Below are 27,048 nucleotides of genomic sequence, written 5' to 3'. Positions count from 1 at the left end.
CTCAGATGTGCCATTTTGTCAAAGGCAATGGTATAAAAACCCAGAAAAGTCAGAGGCAGCTTTCCTCTTTGTAATTATTTGAGATAAATTAATTGGTGTTTTAAAACAATTTTCAGTTAATTCAACCGGTGGCAGTTGGGTGAATTGTTATTTCAGACATGTATGCAAAAGCTATACACACATGTATTGTCTAAAATGAAACCTAAAAATGAGGTGTTTTAGAGAATGCATAAGGAAAGTGAAAATAGTAAATTCTGTAAAACAGTTTGTAAATAAGACTGAAAAAACCCCAGTCTTACAAACTTAAGGGCTGACTCCCAGGTGAGAGATCACAGTGTGATCAGGATTTGGAACAAGTGGTGAGACATGTTAGCAGGTGTAGAACTAACTTCTGATGCCTTGTATTTGTTAAGCAGCAATTTGACAATTAGAGTTTTGTCAAAAGCAAACAAAAAAGCTTGTGTCAGTCAAAGCTAAAGCGTGAGGAGATGGAGTGCTCATTTTGCCAGAGCCAGTTAGCAAATCAAATCTGACAGGGGAAAAAAAAAAAGATGAGCTGAAAGGGCATGTAGATCTAAAAATACTTGGTGGAGCTTCATAACTTTTGCCAGGAGCTGGGGCAGTGGACAAAAAACCCAAAAAACCAATAAAATCTTCCAGTTCAGAAGAGTAATACTCAAAGTGCAGAATAAAACTGTAGAGGCCTAAATAGTCCGTGACTTTTTCCTGAAGGCTGGCTGTTCTGAAGAACACCTGAGTGGTTCATTTGTTGGCCATGTACAAAAGCAACCCAAACCAAAACCACTGAAAGATTACTGGATTAAATATTTAAAAAGAGAATATCAGATAATGACACACAAGGAGAGACATCTCTGATTGGTGCCAGATATTAAGCTTGCTGTAACATCAGGGTTAATAGTTGCTCTTAGGAAAACAGAGCAAATGTTTTCAAATTCAGCCCTCTCCATAGGGAAAACTGCTTTTGTTTCTTTGGTTGTCATTTGGGTTGGGTACAGCAGTCAGTTTGTCTCGCCAGAATGCAGCAACACGGTTTTAAAAATCTAAAAGTTCTGTGAATCTGGAAGAAAATAATAATAATACCCAAACCCAACAATAAAAGAACATGGTCAGAAGCTCGAAGCCATTTTTGAAAGAAGCAGAACTTCTGAGTTAAATGAAACAAGCAAAAATGCCTTTGCATGGATGTAACATACCTGTGAAGAAGTGTATAGCAAGACAGATTGCACTGAGGAAGAGTATCATATATGTGGATGGACTGTATAAAAAATCTTCAGAATGCAGTTTATGTACCTAATCAAGCTTCCTGAACCATCCTTGTGAGTGTATTGTGCAAAACTGTTTAATAAGCATTCTGTGCAGTTCAGGAAAAGAGTTTGAGAAACAGAAGGGATTAATTTAAGAAAAAAATCCTCATTTCTTGTGACCATCACTGCAAAAAACCAGAGATGGTTTCACTGCAGTCATGTCAGTTAAAATAGGAAAATGCTGCTGTTTGTATCATGGGCCTAACAATAGCAAGACTAAGAACTCCTACTCTTTCACTGGCCTCAGTTCATGCAGTAAAAGATTTGTGGGGGTTTTTTGGTGGAAGTTGAGCTTCAGCTGAAATGATAATAAACCAGTTGTAGCCACTCAGGAAAAAGGTCTGAGGATAAGTTTAGTAATCAAACACTTTTCTCCTCTAAATATAGCATTTGCAAAGGTAAATTCAGACCTTGGACAGAATTGCTGTTTAATGGAAAATCCAGTAAGCATTTGGAAAAACCTCAGTGAGGCAAAACTTAGGTGTAGGTCAACTATTTTAATTCGTGTAAGACCTGAGAGCATTAAAGACACAGGCAAATGGAAGAGACTTGTTAGTGGCACCTTGTGAGGTTGAGTATTGAGGCCATTACATGACAGAGGAAGTTGAGTGCAGATAAATGGACACTGACACACTTGGTGTGAGGGAGCGCCAAGGGTAGGCTGCTCCACGGGGGAAGGTGAGCCAGGATCCGCAGGTGACTAGTGGCTGTGCCTGTGGCTGTGGCTGTGGCTTTACGCAGAAACGGCACAGTTGCACAAGAAGAGCAGAGCAAGTCCAGTGACAATCACCAGGGTCAGCCACGAGTCCAGTGGTCGCTAGACCAGGTTCACAGTGATGAGGCAGGTCTAAGGTCAAGCTGGGAAGTCACGGCCGTGGAGTCACCACAGAGCAGCGAGGTGCGCGACCAGCCACAGGCACGGCTGCAATGTAGCTCAGGCAAGGACCAATAGCCTTGTTTGCCTGTGCTTAAATGCAGTTCCCAAGTGAAGCCAGCTTCATACAGCTATTGCTCAGACAGCGCTGTGTGACAGCTGGCCTTGAGCACAGCAGCCAAACCCCGGGAAGGAGGGATAAGGAAGATACAGCTAGGCACCTGCTCTGTTTGTACAAGTTTTCCTAAGGCTTCTGCATTTGACTGTTGTCAGAGACAGGATACTAGCTAGCTTGAAAGTTATTTTTATGGTATTTCTGTTCCTGTGTAATTAAACTTGTCTCATTTCAAACGTACCATGTGTAATAATTGTTAGAGGTAGCATTAGGGAATGTAATTTAAGAGTACAAGAATGTAATTTAAGAATACTAGTTCAGAGGGTCACAACAACATAGTTCTGATGATTGCTGTCAGTTTCAGAGGGCAAAGGGAGGGTATTGCAGTACTCTGGTGGTCTCTTTAAGACTTGTCATGGTGGTTACTTTAAGATGCTGGAAAAAATATATTAAAAGAGAAAAATAAAGCTTATTCACAGATTTAAGAGTTCTTAGTTTTGACAGAGATGTTTAGACTGGTCTCAAATGAATATGACAAGATACAAAGAAATCTGTTAAGGCTTATTTCAGAATTTGTGATTGCAGGCCAAGTCAAGTGAGAATCCACTAAAGCTGGGTCGGCGTAGATTTACTTACTTTTTAGAAAAATAAAAGTACTTTGATTATTGCTTTATTTCCCAGAGATAACCTCCCTATAAGATACTATATTTAATAAAGTTTTTTTCCCTATTCACTTATTTTTAATAGCTATAGCATAGTCAGTATATGTATAGCTCTTGAATTAATCTTCTCTATAGTATATTAGTAAGCCCTAAATAAGTAAGCTGTTTTTGAGGTTTGCCACACTAGTTAATTTTTTTTTTTTTTGCTTTGTTTTCTGATTGAGATTTTTTTCAGTCTTACTTTTGGCTTGAATTATTTTTGAGTGATACAATATGAGGTTTCTGCAGATGTGAATTAGAAGACCTAGGAATACAGTTTCTAAAGCTTTGCATGAGAAGTCCTAGGAAGGCTTAGGCAGTCAAGCTAATTTTTCTGTATCTTTCAGTTGCCGCTTGTATATGAGAGGTAACCGGACAATCTGTGCACTGTGAGAACAGCTCTACAGATGGTGATAGAAAGGACTTTTAGTGAGGAAGTGGGACAGATTATTATGTGTGAATTTCTTCTGCCCAAGGGTCACAGTGTGTTTATCCCAGATGGCCAAAGCAAAGTTTGTTGATTTAATGTCTGAAATACAAAGGTGAGTGCATTCATTAGAGATCAAGAATAAACTGATGCAGGGATGTCGTGATCTAATACAAGGTTGCTGGAACTGGAAGTATTCTGGTAGATGAAAGGAGCATCTTGTGGTGTGGAAAGTGTGTGACAGTGAAGTGCTTTATCTGCTCTCCAGACACTTTCCAAATCCCTCAAAGGTGAAACCCCAGAGAACGTTCTCCGTCCAAGCATTCTCTACTTGGTTTAGTTGGTAAGTAAGAGGTCCACACAGGGACTCTAGATTATTTGATTCAATCTGATGAATGGGGTAATTTGTAGCCATTACAGGCTGCTACAATAAATAAGAAAGAGGTTGACTAATATATTTTGTAATGGAGCAGGTTTTTTCTGTCACATAGACAATTTTAAAGTCTGATCTCAAATTCCCTCTTGCTGTAAGTACCAGTGCTTCATAATAGCTCATGCCTATGAGCAGATATTTGGCTCTTCTTAGCACCAGTGGTTTTTGTGAAAGTCTTCCTCCTATCAGTGAGTATCTCAGGAGGTTTATTCTCCTCCGTCAAGACAACTTGCTATGTGAAAGTGCCTCAGCAGCTCAGGTTTGACTTGGTCCCATTAGCATAGTTCTTTCATGACTACTTTCCCACTAGGAAGGACTTAACTCTGTACTGTCAGACTAGAAACTCACCTGAAAGTTTGAGTCAAATGCCTTTACTTCTTATACAAGACTTCACAGTGGTGTCCTTTAACCTTCAAATGTACGATTGGTTTCTCAATATCTAATCAACTCAGTAAGCTTTTCTGCATCCAGGAATATAGAATCATAGAATCATAGAATAGTTTGGGTTGGAAGGGACCTCTAAAGGTCATCTAGTCCAACCCCCCTGCCGTGGGCAGGGACATCTTCAACTAGATCAGGTTGCTCAGAGCCCCGTCCAACCTGACCTTGAATGTTTCCAGGGATGGGGCATCCACCACCTCTCTGGGCAACCTCTTCCAGTGTTTCACCACCCTCAGTGTAAAAAATTTCTTCCTTATATCTAGCCTAAATCTACCCCCTTTTAGTTTAAAGCCATTCCCCCTTGTCCTGTTGCAACCGGCCCCACTAAAAAGTTTGTCCCCATCTTTCTTATAAGCCCCCTTTAAGTACTGATAGGCTGCAGTAAGGTCTCCCTGGAGCCTTCTCTTCTCCAGGCTGAACAACCCCAACTCTCTCAGCCTTTCTTCATAGGAGAGGTGTTCCATCCCCCTGATCATTTTCATGGCTCTCGTCTGGACCCGCTCCAACAGGTCCGTGTCTTTCTTATGCTGAGGGCTCCAGAGCTGGATGCGGTACTCCAGGTGGGGTCTCACCAGCGCAGAGTAGAGGGGCAGAATCACCTCCCTCGACCTGCTGACCACGCTCCTTTTGATGCAGCCCAGCATACGGTTGGCCTTCTGGGCTGCGAGCGCACATTGCTGGCTCCTGTCCAGCTTTTCATCCACCAGTACCCCCAAGTCCTTCTTGGCAGGGCTGCTCTCTATCCCTTCATCCCCCAGTCTGTATTGATACTGGGGATTGCCCCGACCCAGGTGCAGGACCTTGCACTTGAGTTGTTAATATCCTTTCTCCTGTGATGGTGAGTCCTTTAACATCTGTCAAGGGAGTTGGTTTCACTTTTTGCCTCTTTAGTCTGGATGATTGTCTGATATAGTGACCTAGTTTTGGGCAGGGAGACAATTTCGCAGTCAGTGAACAGTTTTTACCTTTTTGTTCTCCTGTCAAGAGAAGTTTACATTTTAACATTTGAGAGTTCAAGGCTGTTTGTAATCCCTGTCTGCTGATCATCCTAACCAGATGATAGGGGGTAACATTTTTAAGTATTTTGCCTAAGTAAAAAGAATGATAAAACATGATCTTCTCTGAGCTGGACAGTAGTTCATACTGTGAATCATCAAACCCACTTGTCTGTTATTTCTCCCTGATTTTATGAAGGTATCTTTATGATACAAGATTATGAGCTGGAGACCCAGGATCTGGGTTTCCTGAGGTGAACCATTTTGCCTCAGTAACGACCAAGAGATCCTTTTGCCCAGAACTTCTTCGTATCTTGGTTTTTTACTGTTCCCGTCTTCATCTGTTGGTTGGAGACTGATATACCTTCTCCCCCACACCCCTCTTTTTTTTCCTCAGGATCAGTGGTTGTTTCATGTTTGCATATCTTAGTCTTTTTGGGCCCAGCTGTAGTTCCTGTCTGTATATTTGGCTCAGATTCACTTGGCTGTTTTCTTCTCCAAAACTCATGTTTAATATTTCTTCACATTTAGTTTTTTAAAAAAAGAAACACTTCTGTTGTTCTCCCCATTTGTTTTATTTCAGTTGCTGAAATAAACATGGCATAGTGCTTATATGAAGAAAATGTCCATAAAGGTGGTGGGTTCTGTTAGGATATACTGTAGGAGTGCAAAAGTATTCAAGTGATCCAGGCACACCACCAGAAGTTGGGTGTCATTCCAGTATGTGTGGGATGATTACTTGAAGTTCTGTTCACACCTTCACCAAACGATAGGTCATCTTGGAGGCTCCCTGAAACAATACCAACCTTGGCAGAATGTCTTTTTCTAAGACCACTCCAAGATCCTCTACTAGACTGAAGTTTCCCATAGTGTGAATTTGCATTCAGGTAAGCATTCAAAAGTGAGAGAAGGTTTTCTCTATAACCTGAAGAGCTGTTGTCTCTTAAACATTTACTAACTTCCTTACCAACTTCTTTCTAGTAGGAATTGAATTTATTAGGGTGTATACTACCCTTTTGAGGTCATACATCTACCACAAGGTAGGGCAGGGTATGATATGCTCTTTTTGCAAAATGAATGCCATTTTGATGGAATAGATGTCTGCATGCCAGCACATCTCAAAGAACTGCAACTGCACTGTATTCTATATTTTTTTCAAAGAAAAGGAATGACGTTAATGGAGAGTGTGATCATCATAAAAGAACATTTTTTGCCTTGTTTTTACTATTGTTGCTTATAAGCTTGGTTTAATATAGATTAGATCATTGTGATTTAAGGAGACAATGTTCCATCTCTTCATTCTTTCTCTAACATTGCCAACTTTAATATAGAATCATTAATTTATACATGAAGATGTAGGTTGTACATTGGAATTATGATAGTCTCAGGTGAAGAGTGTTGATTTGATTTTGTGGCCAATACACTTGTCTTTTAATAAAACTTGCTACGTACTATTTTTATTTATATGCACACTTTGACAGATGGTTAGTAACACCTGAGAAAATGTTGTTAGGAAACAACATGATATGTTAAGAATAATCCAAATATAATGTTAAAAGCTTTTTTTTAAAAAATATTCTCTTGTCTTTATAAGAGCAAATCTACAAGGTCACATTTTACTAGGAGATGGAATTTAAGGTAACATGAAGATATTTAGGGCACGAATTATAGTGAACCTCAAGATCTGTTCTTTAGTCTGCTTTATTAAGTTACGAAGAGCCCAAATCATTTGTCATTTGTCACTCCACAGGGGCAAATGGGCCCCAAGACCATTTGATGCAGAAAAATATTAAAATAATGTTGGATTTACAATAAATGATGTCTCTATGAGATAAGAATACTATATTAATGACATATATGGGTAATGCGTCTATTAAAAGGCTTATGAATTGCTAGAGGTCATACTGAGAAACATGTTTTTTCATTCTTATCTAGACAGTTTTGAAAGAGGGAGATTAAGAGCTGAACTGAGATATTTGAGTTAAAATTATGAACATACTTCACCTGCTATTTATTATTGAGAAAGTTAGAGGAGAAAGAATCTGTGTCATAGAACATAGGTTTTAGCATGGTTTTATTAGAAATACAACATTTGAAACTTTGTTGTTTCCCCCTTCTAAGGGGAGAACACTATTTTTAGTAATATTCAGACTAAGATAAATGACTAGTTGCTTTAGACTATTTCTTATCTTTGTGATAGTATCACTATAATGTTTTACCATAGGTAAAATACAAAATAATCAGAAGGGAATGCTAGTTTAAGAGGGAAGGGGAGGGGTGGAGCAGGGGATCTGGTTTTCCCTAGCAGTTGTGGGAAGAGAGACGTCTGTGTTCCAGGGGCATGTGCCTAGAGAGAAATGGAAAATGTTAAGTCTCCTGGAGGCCAAAGTAGATCAAAGTTACCTAACCACTTTGAGACTCAGTCTTGTGGTTTTAGGGATCTTACGGCTTTTTTGGTATGTTTGAAAAAGAGGAGTTGTCATTCCTCCTCTAACCTGTGCAAATAATCATCAGGAACTTTGATCACTGCAAAGACCGTAGTGTACTCCTTCAGATGAAAGACATCTGATGGCGATTAAAGTATGTATCTTGTTTATACTTTTTCTATTCATTTTTCCTGTATTTTTCTCTGGTCTTTCAGGAGTCTTTGTGGCACTTTTCCTCGGTCACTATATGTGGAATTTACCCTTGCCTCTAATCAAAGGTTTATATCAAAGAGGGTCTAAAGACATTTCCTCAGGAAGTGGTCTGGAGTGGGTGGAGACGAATGGGCTTTTACCCAGTCCTTGATTTTTTTCATTCAGCTTTGCTTTTGGTACATCCTTCTTCCATCCTTTGCTAGGCAGTGGCACACTGGTTAGTGTAACACTTCATTTTTATAGCCAGTAGACAATCTGTGCTTTTCACAGGAGCATCTGTGCAGCCAACTCCTGGCAAAAGTGTTGAAATGCTACAGACTGCCTCATAAATTTGGTAGGGAAGAGTGCAATAACAGCTATGTGTGTGCTTCCAACAACAGCATTGTACTGCTTAATTTTGTGTGATAGAGCACCAGACAACATCAGGAGAATGCATGGAATATAAGTGTTGAACTTTTTTACTACTTATTGCAGAGATCAGAATTCGAAATAAAGTTTTCTGCTAAGAGAACTGCTACATGTTTTGATGTTTAGGGCTTATTTTATTGTTTTCAAAGGTACTGTTACTATGAAATAGTAATACTGTTCTATGAAAGAGAAAGGGAGAAGTTATAATGCATTTAAATCATAGGGTCATCGGAAATGTTCAATGTGTGTAATCACTTAACGAAGTGACAGATGGAATGTTAATATTTTAGTGCTCTCTAGATACATGTCTAATTCACAATTCATAGTTTTTGTGCTTTAAAGATCTAAACCAACGACTTAGCTCATTATAAAGATGTGGGGTGGAAGGGAAGTGTGTCAGGCTGTATGTTTTGGTAAGTAGGCTGAAGTGAAGGTTTCAGTGGTAGATCTGCTTTCGCTCTGGCACTGGCTATACTGTAAGGCAAAATGTTTTCATAAACTTAGAAGTATTTAAAGTATCCAGGTTTTGAGCCATTTGTCCACATTAAAAATAACTTGCTATTCATGTTCAATGGTTTTCTTGTTGGACAATGTAAGGGGGCTTGCCGCAACAGATGCAACAGATTATAAGACGACTGCAAGTATAATAATTACAGCATGGAATAGACTTTGCTGGCAGATAGAAGAACATAGCACTCTCTTTAATCATAGTGCTTCCCATAGTGTGGGTGGCCACGGGCTGCAGACATTTCAGTCAATCCCTTCTCCATGCAGCAGTGGTTGTAAAACAGAGCTGAAGTAAACAGCACTCCACAGACTTTTAGGGGTTTTTAATTTTGAGAAAGTATAGCTTCCCTTCGCCCCTCCTTTTGGCTGCTTGCTTCTGTCAGCCGTAACCATACAGGTCATGCTTCCTACCAAATCAGTTCTGCTTGAAGTAAATAGTATATAATGTAATATATATATAGACTCTTCAAAAAGTAGTTTGGTGTGTTTTGGGTTTTTTTTTGTTAAAATATATGTTACTTCAAAACCTGAATGTTTTGTTGTTTTTTGGCAATAGGAAGTAAACTCTGCACTTATATTAAGTGCTCTATAATGTTTAATCGCTTTTTAAAAGCCTTTCATCTTTGTTGTTTTCATTCTCCCAATTTTTTTTGCTTCAATGCTCAGTGTTATTTTACTGTTTCTCCAAAATGTTTTACTGTTGCTCTAGCCATTAGCACAGCACTTTTCCTCCAACCAAAATGAAGATGAACTTTTTTTTTTTTTTTTTTTTAACCCGGCAGCCAGTTTACTGCTTTGGAAGCTGATTTCACCTCCTTCATGTTTGACATATACTTGTCTGGAATCTTGAGTTTCATGAAATAGATTTAAATGGCTAAACTTAGTGTCATGCAAATACTTACACAGCATTTACAGGCCTTTTTGGAGTATGTAAATCAGCTGCAGTTGAGGACAGATGCTGTAATTCTGTTATATAAGTGTATGGGCATGAAAGGATACATTTTGATGAGTTTTTACGTTGTATTTAAGCATATGTGGAATTAAGTATGTTAAATGAGCTTGAAAGAAATGTCTTAACTTTCACTGGGTAACTGATAGTTGAAAGTCAATTTTTCTTTGAATCAAAACAGAAAGCGAAAGACTGTTAAATGAGATATATGCACGCTTTTAAGACGTGACATCATTAATTAGAGCCCAATGACTCAATGAACTCCTAATGTGATATGGGACCTTTCAACTTTTAAATTACTGGTTAAAATTCAGTTTTGAGAACCAAGTCTGCTTGCTTTGCAATGTGTCCTGAGGGAGTAATGAGTGATAAAGGCACTTTTCTCAGTCCTTTGTGTGATTTGTTTGTGTACCGGGTACCAACCAGGAAAGGGAGACGAGCTCCTCAGAGCTGCTGGCCCTCTTTGTTCCTGTCTCTGGTGTGTACGTCCTGTGCATACACAAAAATACGTGGGCCAGAGATGGTGTGATTTCAGAACCATTGTTTAACATTTTTGTCCAGCTGTACCACCTATTGAAGCGTGTGTGACTATGCTGGGTACACACCTAGGGAAACCCACTTCTCACAGCAATACTTGCTTAAGATTTGACACATCTGCCTCTTAAACTTTCTAATACACAGTTCTACCGCTAGTAGGTTAAAAAGCAAGATTCTTAGGTATGGTTAGAGTGGGTTGCTTCTGGCGGAGGGGGAAAATTGCAGTGAAAACTGGAGTTGACCGATGAATCGAAGATGTGTAAGTAGTTGCTACAGTGATAGTATATTTTATTCATAAAGGACAGGAGGGTGATTGAAGGTGTTAAGAGATATTCATACAAGAGACTGGGGCTGGCTCTTTTTAATGTAGTGAGAGAACATTTAAGAATGAAGACGGGTTTTCATACACAGCACATAATCAATTTCCTATGCTTATTGTCCTGAAGTTTTACTGAGTTCACTGCCAGTATTATTTTGTTGTTGTTGTTCTTTCAGTTTTTGTAAAGTCAACTGAAGGGAGTTTTTGGTCGTTTCTAACCTATTGAAGATTATACATCTAAATTGTTAGCCTTCTCATTAACCCCTTTGTGAATCAACTTTCTAAGCTGATTTGGACCTTCTCTAGTCACCTATAGATAATTGCATTGGTAGGATATAAGAGAATTTGCAATGTTTGCAAATTTGCAAGTATTACCATATTCTTGTGGTTAAAAATAGTATCATAATATGAATGGGCTGGGGGAACACAGACCTCTCTTCTTCTTTTTCAAATAGATAATGCTTTAACAATGCCAAGCTAACATGAATATAAATAATTTCTTGGCTTCTGGGCCAAAATAAACAAAAGCTAAGTATCTCAAAGAACAAATGAGAAACTAAGGATTTTGCTTTCCTGCAAGGCTGCTCAAGCTTTAACAGCAAGTGTCACGATTTGCTAGCCAGCTGACATTTCTCAGAGCATTTTAGTAGTGCCAGGTGGCTCTAGTAAAGAATAATGTTTTGTTACTGACAAACAAAAAGAGGTCTCTATTTGAAGAAATTCTACTGACATTAGGTATTTTTGCTCAGCCTAATATAATTAGTTACCAGCAGTTGTTGCATCACCATTATAGATGTATTTTGTGCTTTTTTGCTAAAAAGTTAAGTGAACATTTTTCTCCCCTTAAACTTTTAACAGCTTGATACTTATGAAGTCCAAAACCAAGTGATTAAAAGTAATTTCTCCTGAATATCATCCTAGGTTAGGTGATCTTTGGGTATTTGCAATGTGCACCTATTGGAAATATAAAAATCTGACATTGGGCACATACATTTATTGAAAAAAGTGTAAGTTTGGGATTAGCTTTTTTCTAGAAATTACTAAACTCACAGTTTTAGACTAAAACTGAAACAATTTTATGATGCATCCACTCTTTCTAAACTTAAATTTATTTATCCCTCTTTTCCACATAATTTTTTTGTGGATTTAAGGAATTCTTCTGTGGGAAGCTTGCATTTTGGCTTTTGAAAATTGTGGAGGGAAGAGGGAAATTAATTCTAAATCTCTGGCTAGTTAAACTAGAGGGCTTTAAAAAGAAAAAAGATTTACGGTTGACTCTGGTAAAGCTATTGAATTTCCTTTTGTAAGTTAGTGTAAATGTGTGTTTTATTTCAGCAGCAAAAGTCTCCCCTTTTTTAATACAAAGAGTAATAGCGTTTTCTAGGTGGGTGTTTCTTAAAGAGAGAGGAGAAAGAAAAGAGAAGGAGATTTGAAACAGCTTTTCCTGTCTGAGGCCAAGAGTAGACTCAAAGCTTGCCAGCCCCACAATTCTTTAGCTTCTTTCTTATGATTTCCAAGGGTTTTGTTAGTGACTTGCAGATGGAGCTTAGGCTTTGGAACTCATCCATTGAAAAGTTGTGTGGTCTTAGCCACAGTAGTAGTGCAACATGTTTTTCCTATACTAGTTTCGCAGAAGTTAACTGAGCTTGAATTGGTGAGGGAACAACAATGCAGCTTCCCCCCTCCTCCCTTCCCATAAATTTCTTTGCTGCATATTGTTTGGAAATTAGGATCAGGTTCATTTTGAATTGTATGGAAGTATGTAACATTTTTCTTCCATTTTAAGAAACAGAGGTAGAATATGAGCTTATTCTTTTTAATAGGCTACATGTACCAGCAAGATTAACACAATTCATAGTATACATTAATTTCTAAAGAAAAAACATATTGGTCTGAATGGGGTTTTGAGTTTTTTTCAGTTAGGTTTTTCTAGTAGGTGTTCATGGTCCTTTTGTTTATTTTTGCCATTACTACTTTTTTTAAAAAAGCAAATTGCAATTACAGTTGTGGAAGCAAAGTTAAGGAAGTTGGCCTAAGGTAAGAGCACTTGAGCAGGCTTACTGCAAACACTGACTGAAGGTGAGCCTGCTTACATGCTTCAAGGACAGAACAGGGTGAAGGGCTCTGTTGCATCAGATACGGTGTGGAGAACTTAATAGAATCTGTTTTCCTTTTGGGAATATGTGAAAAGCAATGAAGTCTGTGCATCTGGCAACGTGAATTTTGTGAAAGAACAGTATTATTCCCCGATATTTTTTTTAACTCTAAAGTAATACTAACTCAGTCTAGTCATTTATCTACAGATTTTCTGTAACTTGATCACATGCTTAAATAGCAAGACCCTTGTCCCTGTAGTAGTGTTTAGTAGAATAATTTGTTTACCAGCAACTAGTCTCTCATGGTTATCAATGGGGATTTAGATGTGGGCAGATGTCAGATTGTCATTCCAAGTGAATAAGGAGAAAAATGAGAAGCTCCAATAAATCCTAAACATGTACTTGTGGCCAACAATTTTATTTAATATGCTGGTATAGAATTTAGCTAATGAAAACCATCCCATAAATGCAAAGAATGTGTATCCATAAACTGTGCTGAAACAAAAAAACCTTCCTGACAGTAAGTGTCAGAAAGAAATGTGGGAAGAAAACCCCTCCCCACCCTATACTTAGGCGCTTTGGCCCTGATCCAGTAAATTACTGAAGAATATTTTAAGCTTTCTTAAAGTTAAGTTGAAACTGAAGTGATTTCTTTGTGCAAAACCTCTCAGTGGTTACTGGAATAGACTCAGTTTGGTAAAGTGGGAGGTTGGTGTAGACTAGCTAATCATTGAAATATATGTGTGTGCGTAGTATAACATTTCGTCTATTTGAAATGTGTTTTAAACCATTTTAGTTTTAAAGCAGAAATTGGAGATTTTGATTAGGTTATCGATGGTAAGTAGTTAAATTTTTTTTAGTAGCTTATAAAATACACTCTCACATACTGATGTTAACTGAGTTGTTAATTAAGTTGTTAACAAACATATGCCATATAATTTCCCCTAATTTATACACTGAGATTTTTATAAAATATTGAGAAAACAAAATTGTTTAGAGTAAAACAGTACTTTGAAAGCTATGTTATGTTTAAATCTGTATGATGTTTTACTACCTTCTTTTCTTTTACATTTTGGTTTTGGTTTGTGGAAAAACTAATTTTCTGTCTTTTCCTGGAACTAAGGAGCAAGTGAGCAAGAGGTCTGGTAAGCAAAATTAAAAGTCACAGACTTTGTTATGATTGGATAAGCGTGTGGAAATAATATGAATTGTGTTATGTCAGCATCCTACTCACAGAACTGGTTTCATAAATAGTGTTGAGACAGTCTCTGAATGAGCATGCTGCCTTCTCATTTACAGACTTAGCCACTACAATTCTCCAGAACTGGCTGTTTAGTTCATAGTAAAAAGGTTCTAAAAATACTAGACCTGTTTGTGTTTTATTGTTGATCATTTAGTCTAGAAGGTATGGGACACAATACAACTCTTAAGCCTTCAGGCAGGATTTTTAAGAAAATACTGCTAAAAAATATCTGGAGGAATTTGGTTTGGACTGAGCTGCTGAAAACTAGCAAACAAACAAATTAATTTGCATTTAAACAAATCAAAGCAATGTGTATTCCTTGCTTTCTGAGGACTCTGTTTAAATAATTTAGGAATTAATTTGGGATGTTAGAATCCTACCTATTTAAAGAAAGAAATAGTACCTATTGTATAGCTTTTTTTTTTTTTTAAGTAATGATTGGAAATCATATTTTCTAATTTGTCATTAATGTTGTAATGGATTACACAGGTTTGAAGTATTTTTAAAGCCAGGTTGAAAATAGAATTTGATCTCTTGTCTTCTAGACCTGTGTTGAAAGCAATGGGCCATCTTACTGTACAGGGAACACCTAAGACAGATGCTTGAAATCATTGCCATACAAAAAATACTTATTCCAAAATCTGATAAAATACAAAGAGGAAATAGCACTTACTTCTAATGCTTCCTCTGAATAAGATTTAGTTCTTCTTATACCTGCTTTTTCTTAGCAGAGCTGAGGAAATCTGTTTCCTGTCGAAGCAGATGGAAAGGTCAGAAATAAACCTGTTACTTGACCAGATTTCAGAAATTTACCCTTGGGTATCCATGTTGTATGAATTCCAACAAATTCACATAGATCATAATTTTCAGCAAAATGTCATTGAATGATCTCTTCTCAAAAAATAATGGCACTCTGTGTTTCAAGGAGAATATACTAAAGAGAAATATCCTTTAGGATAAATGATAGATCCTTCTGTTCCATCCTGCTCTACCTGTCACTTTGACCGACTCGTCCAAGTTGGCAAAAATTGCCCAGTAGTGTCACTGGGAAGTCCTAATCAGTATGAGGTTTGAATGGCTCATCCCAGTGAAACCATCCATCTCCTCTTTCCAAAATATATTGCCCCTGTTGATTTGCACATCTGCTTCTGAGGACATTCAGAATCATAAATACTTTGGAGAGAGTGTGTTGAGAAGTTTCCAGAAACAAACTGGTTTACCTGGTTCCCCTGGAATGTCTTTGAAACTGTGTCATAAATTCCAGGACAGTAGCTACACAAATACAGTTACTAGTATAAAACTTGTCATGTGGTCCTGTAATAAAAATCTAGTGCTATTTCTGTGTTGATGTCTAGTTTCAGAGGTAATTGTGCCTTTAATTCAGGCTTCTGTATTTTTCCCCATCGACATGAGCAGGAAGGTACTTTCTCTTACAGAAAGAAGGGGAAAAAGGCTTCAGAGCTTTTGGATCCCTACTTAGTAAAGGCAATACCAGAAGACTAAAGCACCTCCTCCCCCTTTCTGGAGTTGTGGACACTAGCTGAGTTGTTATCTGCCCGGTGCTGTGCTGCTTATCTCAGTGGAGGGGCAAATTCTGTTCCAGGAAAATAATTTCCAGGCTTTCATAGACGCATGTGCTCCAGGAGATGGTTGTCTCTGAGAAACAAACTTCATGGAGTAATTCAACAAATCCCTTGTAGCACATGGAAATCAGCCTTTTACTTAAAGAGGAGTATCAAAAGAGTTTGCTTAGCTTAATTAGAAGTGATACATAGGAAAAGTCTTTCAGTTGCTTAGTCCTCTTCAGATACAGGTGGACGGTAAGCAGGGAATGTAGTGACTTGTTTTCTCCATTTGTATTCTCAGAAGTCTTTAGTTTCAAGTCTATTGTCGTTCCTTCCATTTTCCCTGAGTGAATTAATAAGGGACAGCCTTATAGCCAATCTATAAATCAGAGGAGGAAATGTTAAATCAGGCCTCCTCCACTACAAAACCTGGTAGATATGAAGCACTGTGTTTACACTGGTAAAGTAAATGATTTTATGTCTTCATGCAAATGGTCCTAGGATTATCTGCCTGTTAAGGATATTAGAAATCTCTGTGCAGCAGTGGATGTTAAATTGAGTTAGCTAGAATATTACTCAGTATAAATTGCATCAATAAAATAAAGCCACTGGCAAGGTTGTTCAAGGAAGTTGGTCATTGTGAGGGCTTTATGAAAATTCATTAATTCAATTTCAGGCTGAAAGGGATTATGTCACAGAACTTTAATCCAAGGCCATGGGGATGGATGCATTCTCTTGCAACTAGAACCAAGGTGGTTTCCTTCCTGCTTCCTGCTTAACCAATGGTGAGGGAAATCAAGAAAGAAGTAATTGCTGATATCACAGGATGCCTGACTACTGTTCATTTTCCAGAATCATGACACCTTGTTATTTTTGCTTTTGAATGCAGCACTTCAGCCACAGACTCATCTATTTTCTGGCTTGTAGAATATGGCATTAGTGGATTATGCAGTGAGTGGTAATTGATTTACTGCCAGAAATAACTGACGATTATATAGATCTCAAATCGTCTACTTTGCTGGAGTAGGCTAGGATTCATGACTGAGATCATCAATACAGGAATGCATTTAGTATTGACAACTTTCCCATCATGTTCTTGAATACCTTCTATTGGGTTTGAAATGATTCCTTAAAAGTCATTAGTCTTAAATTACTGGTCTCTCTGACCCCAGGAATCCACACTATGGCTGTATAAAATGTTATGGTTTTTTCTTTTCCACAGTGCTTGCGGGGGGCTTCGTAATACAATAATGGAACGTATTACTAGTTTTGAATATTTCTATACCATCCTGTAAGAACATTGGTGAGAAAATCTCCTGAAACCTTCTAGATTTCTCTATAGTATTTTCTGACAGAGGTGATTTCAAAAGTGAAAGGAGAAACATATACATATAAGAAAACATTGTTTTACACTCGATCTCAGAGCTGGTTCTAACCAAGTTCTGCAGTATGATGTGAAATAACTACTGATACAGTCCCTTTAGGTCTGGGAATTACTGGAATTTAAACATTGTGAACTTTGAAGCTTGAGGTAAAACCAACAGTTTTCACTGCTATTTAGTTAAAAATTAGCCATTTCTGGTTTACACTGTATTTTTGATGATCAAGTTAATGATATATAGGATGAAAGAGGATGGACAAATATAATAAGAAAATAATTACCTGATGATCTTTTTGTTCTCAGTTTGTCTCTTTAGAAATTATCTCTTGGAATGGTTTGCTTGTTTTATCTTTCCATGTTCTAACTGGAAAATTGGGTTGCTTGCAACAGCTGAGTTTGCCTTATCCAGCTTACCTGCTAAGTAGCTGGAAAAATCATATGAAAAAAATAATTGCTTTTAGTTGGAGGTTATTAGGTATAAGCTTTATTTCTGGCCATTATACTACCCCTTCCACACCATTTGTGTACTTACACGTAAGTGTACTGTTACAAGAGGATTATGCGATAGAACAGCTGAAAGCATCTTGTTTTCAGGAAACAGTTTGCCTTACACAAATCATAGAATCATGGAATGGTTTGGGTTGGAAGGGACGTTTAACTAGTCCAACCCCTCTGCCGTGGGCAGGGACATGTTTCACTAGATCCGGTTGCTCAAAGCCCTATCCAACCTGACCTTGAACACTTCCAGGGATGGAGCATCCACAACTTCTCTGGGAAGTTCTTGTTCCAGCGTCTCTGGCTTTCTGGGCTGCAAGCGCACACTGCTGGCTCATGTCCAGCTTTTCATCCACCAGTACCCCCAAGTCCTTCTCGGCAGGGCTGCTCTCAATCCCTTCATCCCCCAGCCTGTATTGATACCAGGGGTTGCCCTGACCCAGGTGCAGGACCTGGCACTTGGCCTTGTTGAACTTTGTGAGCTTCACACAGGCCCACTCCTCAAGCCTGTCCAGGTCCCTCTGGATGGCACCCCTTCCCTCAAGTGTATCAACCGCACCACTCAGCTTGGTGTCATCTGCAGACTTGCGGAGGGTGCACTCCATCCCACTGTCTCACTCAATCCCATCCCATTGATAAAGGTATTAAATAGTATTGGTCCCACTATGGACCCTTGAGGGACACCACTCATTACTGGTTTCCACTTGGACATTGAGCTATTGGCTAACACTTTAGACACATCTGTCTAGCCAGTTCCTTATCCATCTGATAGTCCATTCGTCAAATGTAAGAGTGAATCATCAATATTTACTTTTCTTTCAGACAGCTCTCTGCTAATGCAATATATAGTAGTAAAATAATTCTCACTTACAACCAGAATTATGTACAGTAAATGAGCTACATTTTCTAGAGAGAAGGAGAACTTTCTGGACATGTTTTGGACCAAAGAAAGCATTTAAACCTTAAAAGATAAATGCTTTAAATTATTGTTACCAAATTTCTTGTCTTTGTTGCACATAGGTATATCTCAGGCTTTGCACTGGCAATAGCATCTGTAAAATGAAATATATAAGACATAGAGCTGAATTCCAAATGTTTTTCACCTTTAATACATACCTTTCTTTCATACATACCTAATACCTCCTTTCATCTTGACTACAGTATCTCCTTACCACTGTTTCCCTTGCCCCCTTCTGGCTGTTCAGAGGTTTTGTGTGTTCCAAAAAAATAACTGACGTGATCTGTAAAATCCTAGCATGGATGTAGTAAAGTGCTCAGAAAAGGAAAAACAAACAAAAAACCAACCAAACAAACAAAAAACCCAGGAAAGTGTTGCAGGCCATATGCAGGCTCTGATGAAGTGTAGTAATTTTGTCTTGTCTTTTCCTCTATTGACTGGTTACACAAGGGTAGGGGGAAAGTAATTTTGAAAGTACTCTTCACATAAAGACTGATTAGTTTTATCCTTAGGAAAATTCTGGTTACAGAGAGGGTCACTAGGTAATATATTTTGTACTGTTAAAGGTGAATATATGGGATTTTAAGCCACTCCCTCATTTAGCTGTCATTAACTGCCATGTCAACCTGTCAAATCCTTTTCATAGCTCTTTATGTTTGTTCTTCTCACTAGTGAAGCTTTTTGCAAGTCTTTCACTGAACAATCCAACAAACTATACTTTTGAAGTGCCCCTCCTTACCTCTAGCAAAAGTGGCATCCCAGGTTTGTTGTTGCTAACTCCTCCTTTATTTTGTTTTCAACTTGCAGTCTGATCCCTTGTTCTACTTGGCAAACCATCCTATTTTGTAGGAACTACTTGTCTGAACCCTTAATAGTGTTCTGAAAACAAATTTTAACTTTAGTAATAGTTGCAAAGGACAATAAAAATATGTATGGTTCCATATTAATAAATTGATTAAGGGTTGTTTGGAGTTTGTACTGTTTAATAGATTTTAGCCTTCACTTTTGACAGATTTAGATGCTTGTACATTTTGAAAATCCACCTTTTTATGTCTTTTTCTTAAGAATGCAAAAGTTGCATGTAAATTACTTTTTTGAAACTGTGTTGCCACTGTGTTGCATTTTCCTTCCTCAGTTTTAGGGAAGTCACTAGATGGCGGTAAAACAGCAGCTTCTCCTGTTGAGGGCTATATTTAGGAAAAGGTTTGCAATGAAAGAAAAGGATATTTAGGCATTTATCATAAGTCTGCAAGGTAGTAAAATAATCCTAAACAAAAGTACAATAAATAAGGTGTCCCAAATGCTTGTTACTTATTTTGATAGTAGTGAATTTTCTTAGACCTCTGGTATGCTTCTCCTGATCCTATCTTCTCTCTCACATTAATCAGACATGGCATACATGGAAAACATCTAATTCCAGGACTTCTGAAGCAGTTGCTTAGGGATGTTCAACAAAAGTGTGCACAAATACTTGGTTTGGATTTGAAAGCAGAAAATGAGCTAACTGATTTTTATCTTTTTAGTCTCGAATCTTTCATCAGATCCCTCTTTTAAAAAGAATATGTAGAGTGAAACCCCTAAGACCATGGAAGTCACAGAGCTTTCATCTGAACTTTCCTTTTAATTACATATTTTTAAAATGAAGGTCTTTTTCAGTGTTTGCTAATCCTGACCCTCTGTTACAAAAGGTTTTATACTTATTGCCATACGAAGTGTAATTTAGTTTATACTTTAAGAGTCAATGATATATAAAGCCCTGAAATGAACTCTGGAAGGGGAATGTAGGTGTTGTTATATCAGCATGTAGCAATAGAGGACAGGAAGAAAAGAAAACTGTAACAAAGTCAGAGCAGATCATTTGATAAGCAACATAAAACTACCTCTGCTCAGTTATGACAGCGGGATGCAAAAACCTGCTGAAGATTTCACACAACAGTTTTCATAAATGAGTTCAATTGGGAAGGTGCTGGGGTGTAAGATCTGTCTAAAAGACAGCAGAGCTGTAGTATAGGGCTGAAAAACTGGGAAAGCATGAAACCAGAGTACTATGTTCAAAGTCTTCAATATGTGCCTGCGGAACCAGTGTATCAAATGTGTTAATCTGACTTTACCCTGAATCTATCATCAAAGGATTGTTTTGATTTTTATATGATGTATTAAAAAGGTTTTATTAAATGTGACTTAAAGCATTCCGTAATGAAATTGGTAGAGAAGTAAATGTCAAACTAAAATTTTATCATTATCATTTCAAGATAATGAGTAAAAACTTAAGCAAATTAAATTATGAAGCCAGACCCTGAATCCCGTCAAAAATACTGGGGCCTTTTGAAGGAGTGATACGGAAAAGTAAATGTTAACTTTGTGCTTTCTCTTCTTGATCATGGTACTGATCAAGACTACAGGTGAGGTTTTTTTCAGTGTAGCAATGTGACTACTGCTATCCAGATGATATCAGACTGAAATGGCTCCCAGAGAACTGAAACCTACCTAAGATCTGTCTGGTTTTGACATGGGTGGCCTCCATTGCTATTGCACAACTGCTGAAATTGTGCGGTGTGTGAACCTACGTTTGATTGTAGAGCTGAAGCATTTTCCTGATGGAAAAACGGGAAAAGGCTGATGGGAGCTGCTCTTCTGTATTGATGGTGTAAAATGGCCACAACCAATTAAAAGATCTTACCTCAGATATAGTTCAATAGCAGTCAGTTCTTTTTACACAGCATGTTGTAGCCTAATACTTTTTTTATTGCCCTTCCGTTGATTTCTCACAGAGTTTGCTGTGCCATCTCCTTTCTTCTTCTAAGTGGGAAAGTAATGAGGCTGAAACCAGTACATTCATATCAACTCTTGGCTACACATCAGCAGATTATTATTGTCACTTAGTTAAAAACGTAAGTATTTTGTGCAATTGATACTTTGTTAATAATAAATCACCAGTTTATAAGCACATACATGGAGCTGTCATTGTTATAAGGAACATGAACTGAACTTTGTTTATCTTTTCTTACCTCAGTTACTTTTATAGCCTTTTAAGGGAAAAAATGAAGTGGGAGATCTCTGGACAAATGAGAAAATTTTTTATTAGATTATACTGTAATAGATGTTCATAAAAACAAAATTCCTGTTGCTGTTGTGTTATAATGAAAAATGTCTGCCCTATCATTAATTTTTTTCCCTGTGAAGTTTAAATTACATATATTATTTTGCGTATTAGAACGTAACTTTTGGAACGTTTTCTTTGCCTGTATGCACTGCATGAGCCCTAAATCTCAGTAAAAGTGTTTTTTACATTTAATATATAAAAATAATGGGAATAATATTTCATAATATGTTGACTTAAATTAGATAAAGCATACAAAAATTATTAGTAGTGCTCTTCTGAAAGTTTTGCCTCAACTATTGGGGAAGCAGAGCTAAAATAAATAGCTTCCTAGTTTTCAGATGTGGAAGGTATATAATGTGCATTCAAAAACCGTTTCGCAGCATAGTTTATTCAGTGACCTGGACAGCTTTAATTTGGCACCAATAATTAAAACATTAAAAAATCGAACTGAGTGAACAGAGAAAGTTATTAACCTCCACAGTACGTCAATCACACAGTGAACCATGCAACTAATATCTGCTTATTTGTAGTATGTGTAATTTATATTTTATTTTATTTAACAGATGGTCTTTTCGTTAGTAACAGAACTCAGAGGAAATCAGTTCAATGGACTTAACATTCAGGGGAGGTAGGTGTTATCTAAACATAATTTATGTTTTGGTTTGGATCATTATAGTTCATATATTCATATAGTTCAGTGAGGACCTTTTCACAGTCTTGGGCAACTTAGGCTTCAGCTGGAAAGTTTTTGATATATATGTAGATAATTTCAGGTGTGGACAAGCTTGTTCAGTTGTGCTTCACATAAGAGTTTATACTTAACCTGAGAGTCATAGAATGGTTTGGGTTGGAAGGGACCTTCAAAGATCATCTAGGCCAACCCCCTGCCACAGGCAGGGACATCTTTCACTAGATCAGGTTGCTCAAAGTCCTGTCCAACCTGACCTGGAATGTATCCAGGGATGGGGCATCCACCACCTCTCTGGGCAACCTCTCTGGTGTCTCGCCACCCTCGTTGTAAAGAATTTCTTCTTTATATCTTATCTAAATCTACCCTCTTTCAGTTTAAAACCGTTGCCCCTTGTCTGTCATGACAGGCCCTGGTAAAAAGTCTCTCTCTGTCTTTCTTGTAAGATCCCTTTATGTATTGAAAGGTGGCAATAAGGTCTCCCTGGAGCCTTCTCTTCTCTAGGCTGAACAACCCCAACTCTCTCAGCCTTTCTTCATAGAAGAGGTGTTCCATCCCCCTGATCATTTTCATGGCCCTCCTCTGGACCCGCTCCAACAGGTCTGTGTCTTTCTTATGCTGAGGGCTCCAGAGCTGGACACAGTACTCCAGGTGGGGTCTCACCAGCGCAGAGTAGAGGGGCAGAATCTCCTCCCTCAACCTGCTGGCCATACTTTTTGTTATGCAGCCCAGGATACGATTGGCCTTCTGGGCTGTGAGTGCACATTGCTGGCTATGTCCAATTTTTCTTCCCCCAGTACCCCCGTGTCCTTCTCTGCAGGGCTGCTCTCAATCCCTTCATCCCCCAGTCTGTATTGATACTGGGGACTGCCCTGACCCAGGTGCAGGACCTTGCACTTGGCCTTGCTGAACCTCATGAACTTCATAATTATAATGTTGGCTGCTATATGTGTCCTTATAATGAAAGTTAAATGGCAGTTACAATGAGAAAAAGCAAAAAAATTTTTTCCAGAGTAGTTTTTCTCCCTGTTTGTGTGAGTGATAGTTTAATATGACAGAATAGTAGTTACTTTGCACTTGTTATTAATGATAAAAATTTGTCCACGCTTATTTAAAGAACCTCTCATTTTCCTTCCATTAGTTCCTTGATCTGATACCAAACAGTACTGTGGCAATACTGCGTGTTTCACATACAACTATTTTATATATACCGAAGCACATAGTATTTCCACCCTTTAACTGCTTCTTTGGCCTGGTTTTCTAAGGATGAAAGTCTGAGAAAGTGGGCGGGAAGGAAATTGATGTGCTCTGGCCAGATCTCCAGTCCAGATTATCAGATGCTAATAATCACCTTGCAACTTTGTGTGGGGTGTTTCTACGTATCTAGGTGCAGTCATTGAGAATAATCACGTTCTTCATCGACACTACATAAATACAGTGAATTAAGCCAAAATCTGTGACCATAAAAAAGGGAATACGTTTGCTTAATGCTACTGTTGTCACTATTTTTGACATGATCAAGTCTTTTCACTGTGTAATTTGTGCCTTTCCACTGACAAATGCAGATCATAGTCTTTTGTCAATACTTAAAAATTATTGTATTTGGATACGTCAGTAGATCCTTTTGATTGGATCTAAATTAAGTGTATTCCAGCTAGAAAACCAAAGCAAAAATAAGGATAGATATTTTAATATAGACTGTGTACTCAAATTGTGTCTTCTCTTTTAAATGTGTGACTGTTCTGCGCGTATTCTGTTGGTACTCAGAGTCAAAGCTGCTGATACAATGAAATCAGCTTTATGACCTATTTAACACCACATAGCCTATAAAATTACAGGAAAGAGGAGGCTGGTTGAAATATCTTCCTTGTATCATGAGCCAATAGCTTGGCTATTTTTCTCCCTTCCTTCTTGCCCTTAGGTGTTTGTTAAGGAAGAGTAGATGACCTGAATTCATTTAGAGCTGACTTTAGTACTGAAATCATGGACACAGTTAATGAGGAGCATCACCAAGTTTTCTTCAATGTAGAAAACAAACATCCACATTGTATAAAGTAGGGTGAAACAGGCTTGGCTGAAAAGCTAATGAGACTGTTGGGAAGAGAAATATCTGATTTCTAGCAGGGGAAGAGGAAAACTTTGGACTTAGGTGGATTTTTGAGCATAGAAATTATGATATGGCTGTTTATTCAAGTTGCAGGGACAAATGTAGTTTGCAGTTAGAGGTGTACATTGTCTCATTCTCCATTCAGTGATGTTTACAGCAACACAGATGACAATGTCTGTGCAAATTCATTGCACACAGTGGAATGCACCGTACAGTATTCTCCAAGAAAATATTTTGAAGATTATGTAGAAAAAGAAGAAAATTGCCTTTGCAGGGTTTTTCTTCTGAAATTAAGAGTAAAGTAAACTGCTAAAGTTTGCTAATCCTGGATAAAGAATTAGAAACAGAATTTTGTAAAGGGCACTGATTTAGAGTCTCAGGTCTGTGAACTTTACATGTATGTCCCAAAAAACACTACTGCACAATAAATATCAGCCCATTAATTACCATTGCTACAGAAACACTTCTCATAGTGAAACTGCATCTCGAAGTATTTTGGTGTAAGAAACCTTAAACTCATATTTGGTTAGGTACTTGCTCAGAAATTTGAGTCTTTGAAAATGTGTCATGTTTTATTTCTCTCACTGTGGAAACTACAATGGTACCCCATGCCACAAATCATAGCATTTCTGTCACAGCATATGCCAGTGACCATTAGGCAACACCTATTTGGGAGTAGCTTTAATATATGGAGGGCAATAGAGTTAGCTCTTACTCAGAGCAGCCTGTAGTGTAATTCCTGTCTCAGCTCTTCATAGACTGTATTGGTGGCTCCCCAAAGAAAACAGTTTTGGGTTCTTGCAAAGAATGCACCTGTTTTAGTGAACGATGCAATCAGGAGAAACTTGCAGCAACTCAAGGAAGCCTTTTACGAACAATCTAGCACTTTTTAATTTGCTAGAATTCAATATTTTGGAGTTCTTAGTCTTCATAAATGTCTTCCTGTCAAAACTGCATCTAGAAAAATCTGCAGTTACATGTGCTGGAAACTATATATAATCTGGGAAACTTTTGATTTCCTTTTGCAAATGTTATCTCTTATATTGTGTGCCATTTTCCTTTTTGTTTATGTTCCAAAGGTTCCATGTTTTATTTATGTTCCAGGTTCCACTGTCTTTAATCATTTCCAAGCAAGTAGTTTTAGTGAGCATGTCAAGTGAGTGGTTCATATATTAAGATCCAAAAGTGTTACATATTCCTTCAACTGTAGATCTGTAAGACAAAAGTTTTTCAGCTGAGCATTTGAAGACAGCAAGATCCGTATTGTTTGGTTCATAGAAGTTGTCTCTGTTGAGAGGAGAGACACAGGAGGAAACACAGGAGGCCTTAAAAGCAGCTAGGTGGTCTCTTGTGAGGGTCTAGCAAACCTACATGGGAGCTGTGAATCTGTAGTCTTCCTTACCTGTGCTTCGCTGATCCTGGGAAGACAAAGCATTCCCTGCTAGGGAGGGTGTGGTTACTGAGCGAACACAATTGGCTGCACTTCGGAATTGGGTTGATATCCCTCACGTAGTTTGCCCTGAGCACTAAAATATCAAAATTTTATGTGTCTTCTCCTTAAGATTCTTCAGACAATATGTAACGACATGTCAACAGTCATTCCAATAAATAATTTTTCTGCAGTTAGGTATGCATCTCTTACATTTAACCTTCTGTAATTAATTTAATCTTCTTTTACCTTATCAGTTTAGAAATTAAAGTTTTGACTTTTCTGAAATATGAACTGTATTTATATTTTATTTCAGAGTTTCCGCCAGTCGTGTGAATGCTGTGTCCCTTTTCTGTCTCCCTCTCATTACTATGCCTGATCTAACTCCATTGCTGGAAACTCTCCTTCTTTACCATGGAGGTACATCAAAAGAAATTCTCAGTTCAGAGTTTCTGGAGGCTGTGAATGAGGCCTTTTTAAAGTGAGTAGCATGGTCTGTATGATTTTTATGCTCTTTTCATAAAGATTATTAATGCAATTAAATGTCTTTTCTCTGGGTTTGTATGCTGAATGCACTGTACATCTTCTGCATTCTAGTAAAATATTTCCCTTGCAGTTGAAAGGCAGAGGTCAGGTGGTAGGCCACAGCGGAATTTTAAATTGCTGATGTACAAATTGTGGCATAACAGCTTTAAATATTTACTGGAACTTTGTCCCACCTTTTCCCTAAAATAGAGGTTAAAGTCTTCAATAGATTTCAGGAATTTTGTGAAAGATATGATCACTTTTCACAGAAATGTTATTTACCTTTCATATAAGTGTACCAAAATGTCAGGTTAGTGGTGTGGAGAGCCATCATTATTTTCTGTGCACAAGATAGATCCTTATGTTCGAGTGGTTCTGTATTTCTCTCTTTTTTTTTTTTTCCTTGTGAAATTGGTTCTCAAGATTTTAAATTCTCCTGGTTTTCAGCAGATTTTTAATGAGTCTGAAAGGAGCAATTTCTGAAGTATAACTTTGCTTGTTTTGCTGCCACTAAAACCACTGTTTTGATAAAATCAGTCTATGGATGAAAAACAGCTGAGTGAAGCTGACCATCAGCAAGATTGGCTATGCCAGGGAAGGAAAGACGTCAGGGAAAGCACAGCCTACTTTTGGTTGAGAGTTGCTTTATTCAAGTTGTAGCTGAGGGACTGTATTATAAACAATTTTTTTTTTATACTAGAAAAGGTCCTTTGTGAACACTTTACCTCAATTATCCATTTGTCTCCTTTTTAATGAAAGTTTTAATTGCTTCCTTGTACCCAACATCA

The 27,048-nt window shown here is 37.8% G+C and overlaps 1 protein-coding gene across 4 annotated transcripts in view; it reads left to right on the top strand.

The window, feature by feature from the left end:
* FANCC (FA complementation group C) overlaps positions 1 to 27,048 on the top strand; it is a 110,968-nt gene that overhangs the window by 55,234 nt on the left and 28,686 nt on the right. For all 4 annotated transcript variants that reach the window (XM_076362854.1, XM_076362852.1, XM_076362851.1 and 1 more), the window contains 3 exons: positions 21,180 to 21,299; positions 22,075 to 22,139; positions 26,052 to 26,216. In XM_076362854.1, the coding sequence (XP_076218969.1) occupies positions 21,180 to 21,299; positions 22,075 to 22,139; positions 26,052 to 26,216 (350 nt within the window). The remainder of the gene's footprint in view (positions 1 to 21,179; positions 21,300 to 22,074; positions 22,140 to 26,051; positions 26,217 to 27,048) is intronic.

The sequence above is a fragment of the Aptenodytes patagonicus genome, chromosome Z (genome assembly GCF_965638725.1).
Source record: "Aptenodytes patagonicus chromosome Z, bAptPat1.pri.cur, whole genome shotgun sequence".
In the NCBI taxonomy this organism is placed as follows: Eukaryota; Metazoa; Chordata; class Aves; order Sphenisciformes; family Spheniscidae; genus Aptenodytes; species Aptenodytes patagonicus.
This window is presented reverse-complemented; position numbering and strand designations above follow the sequence as displayed.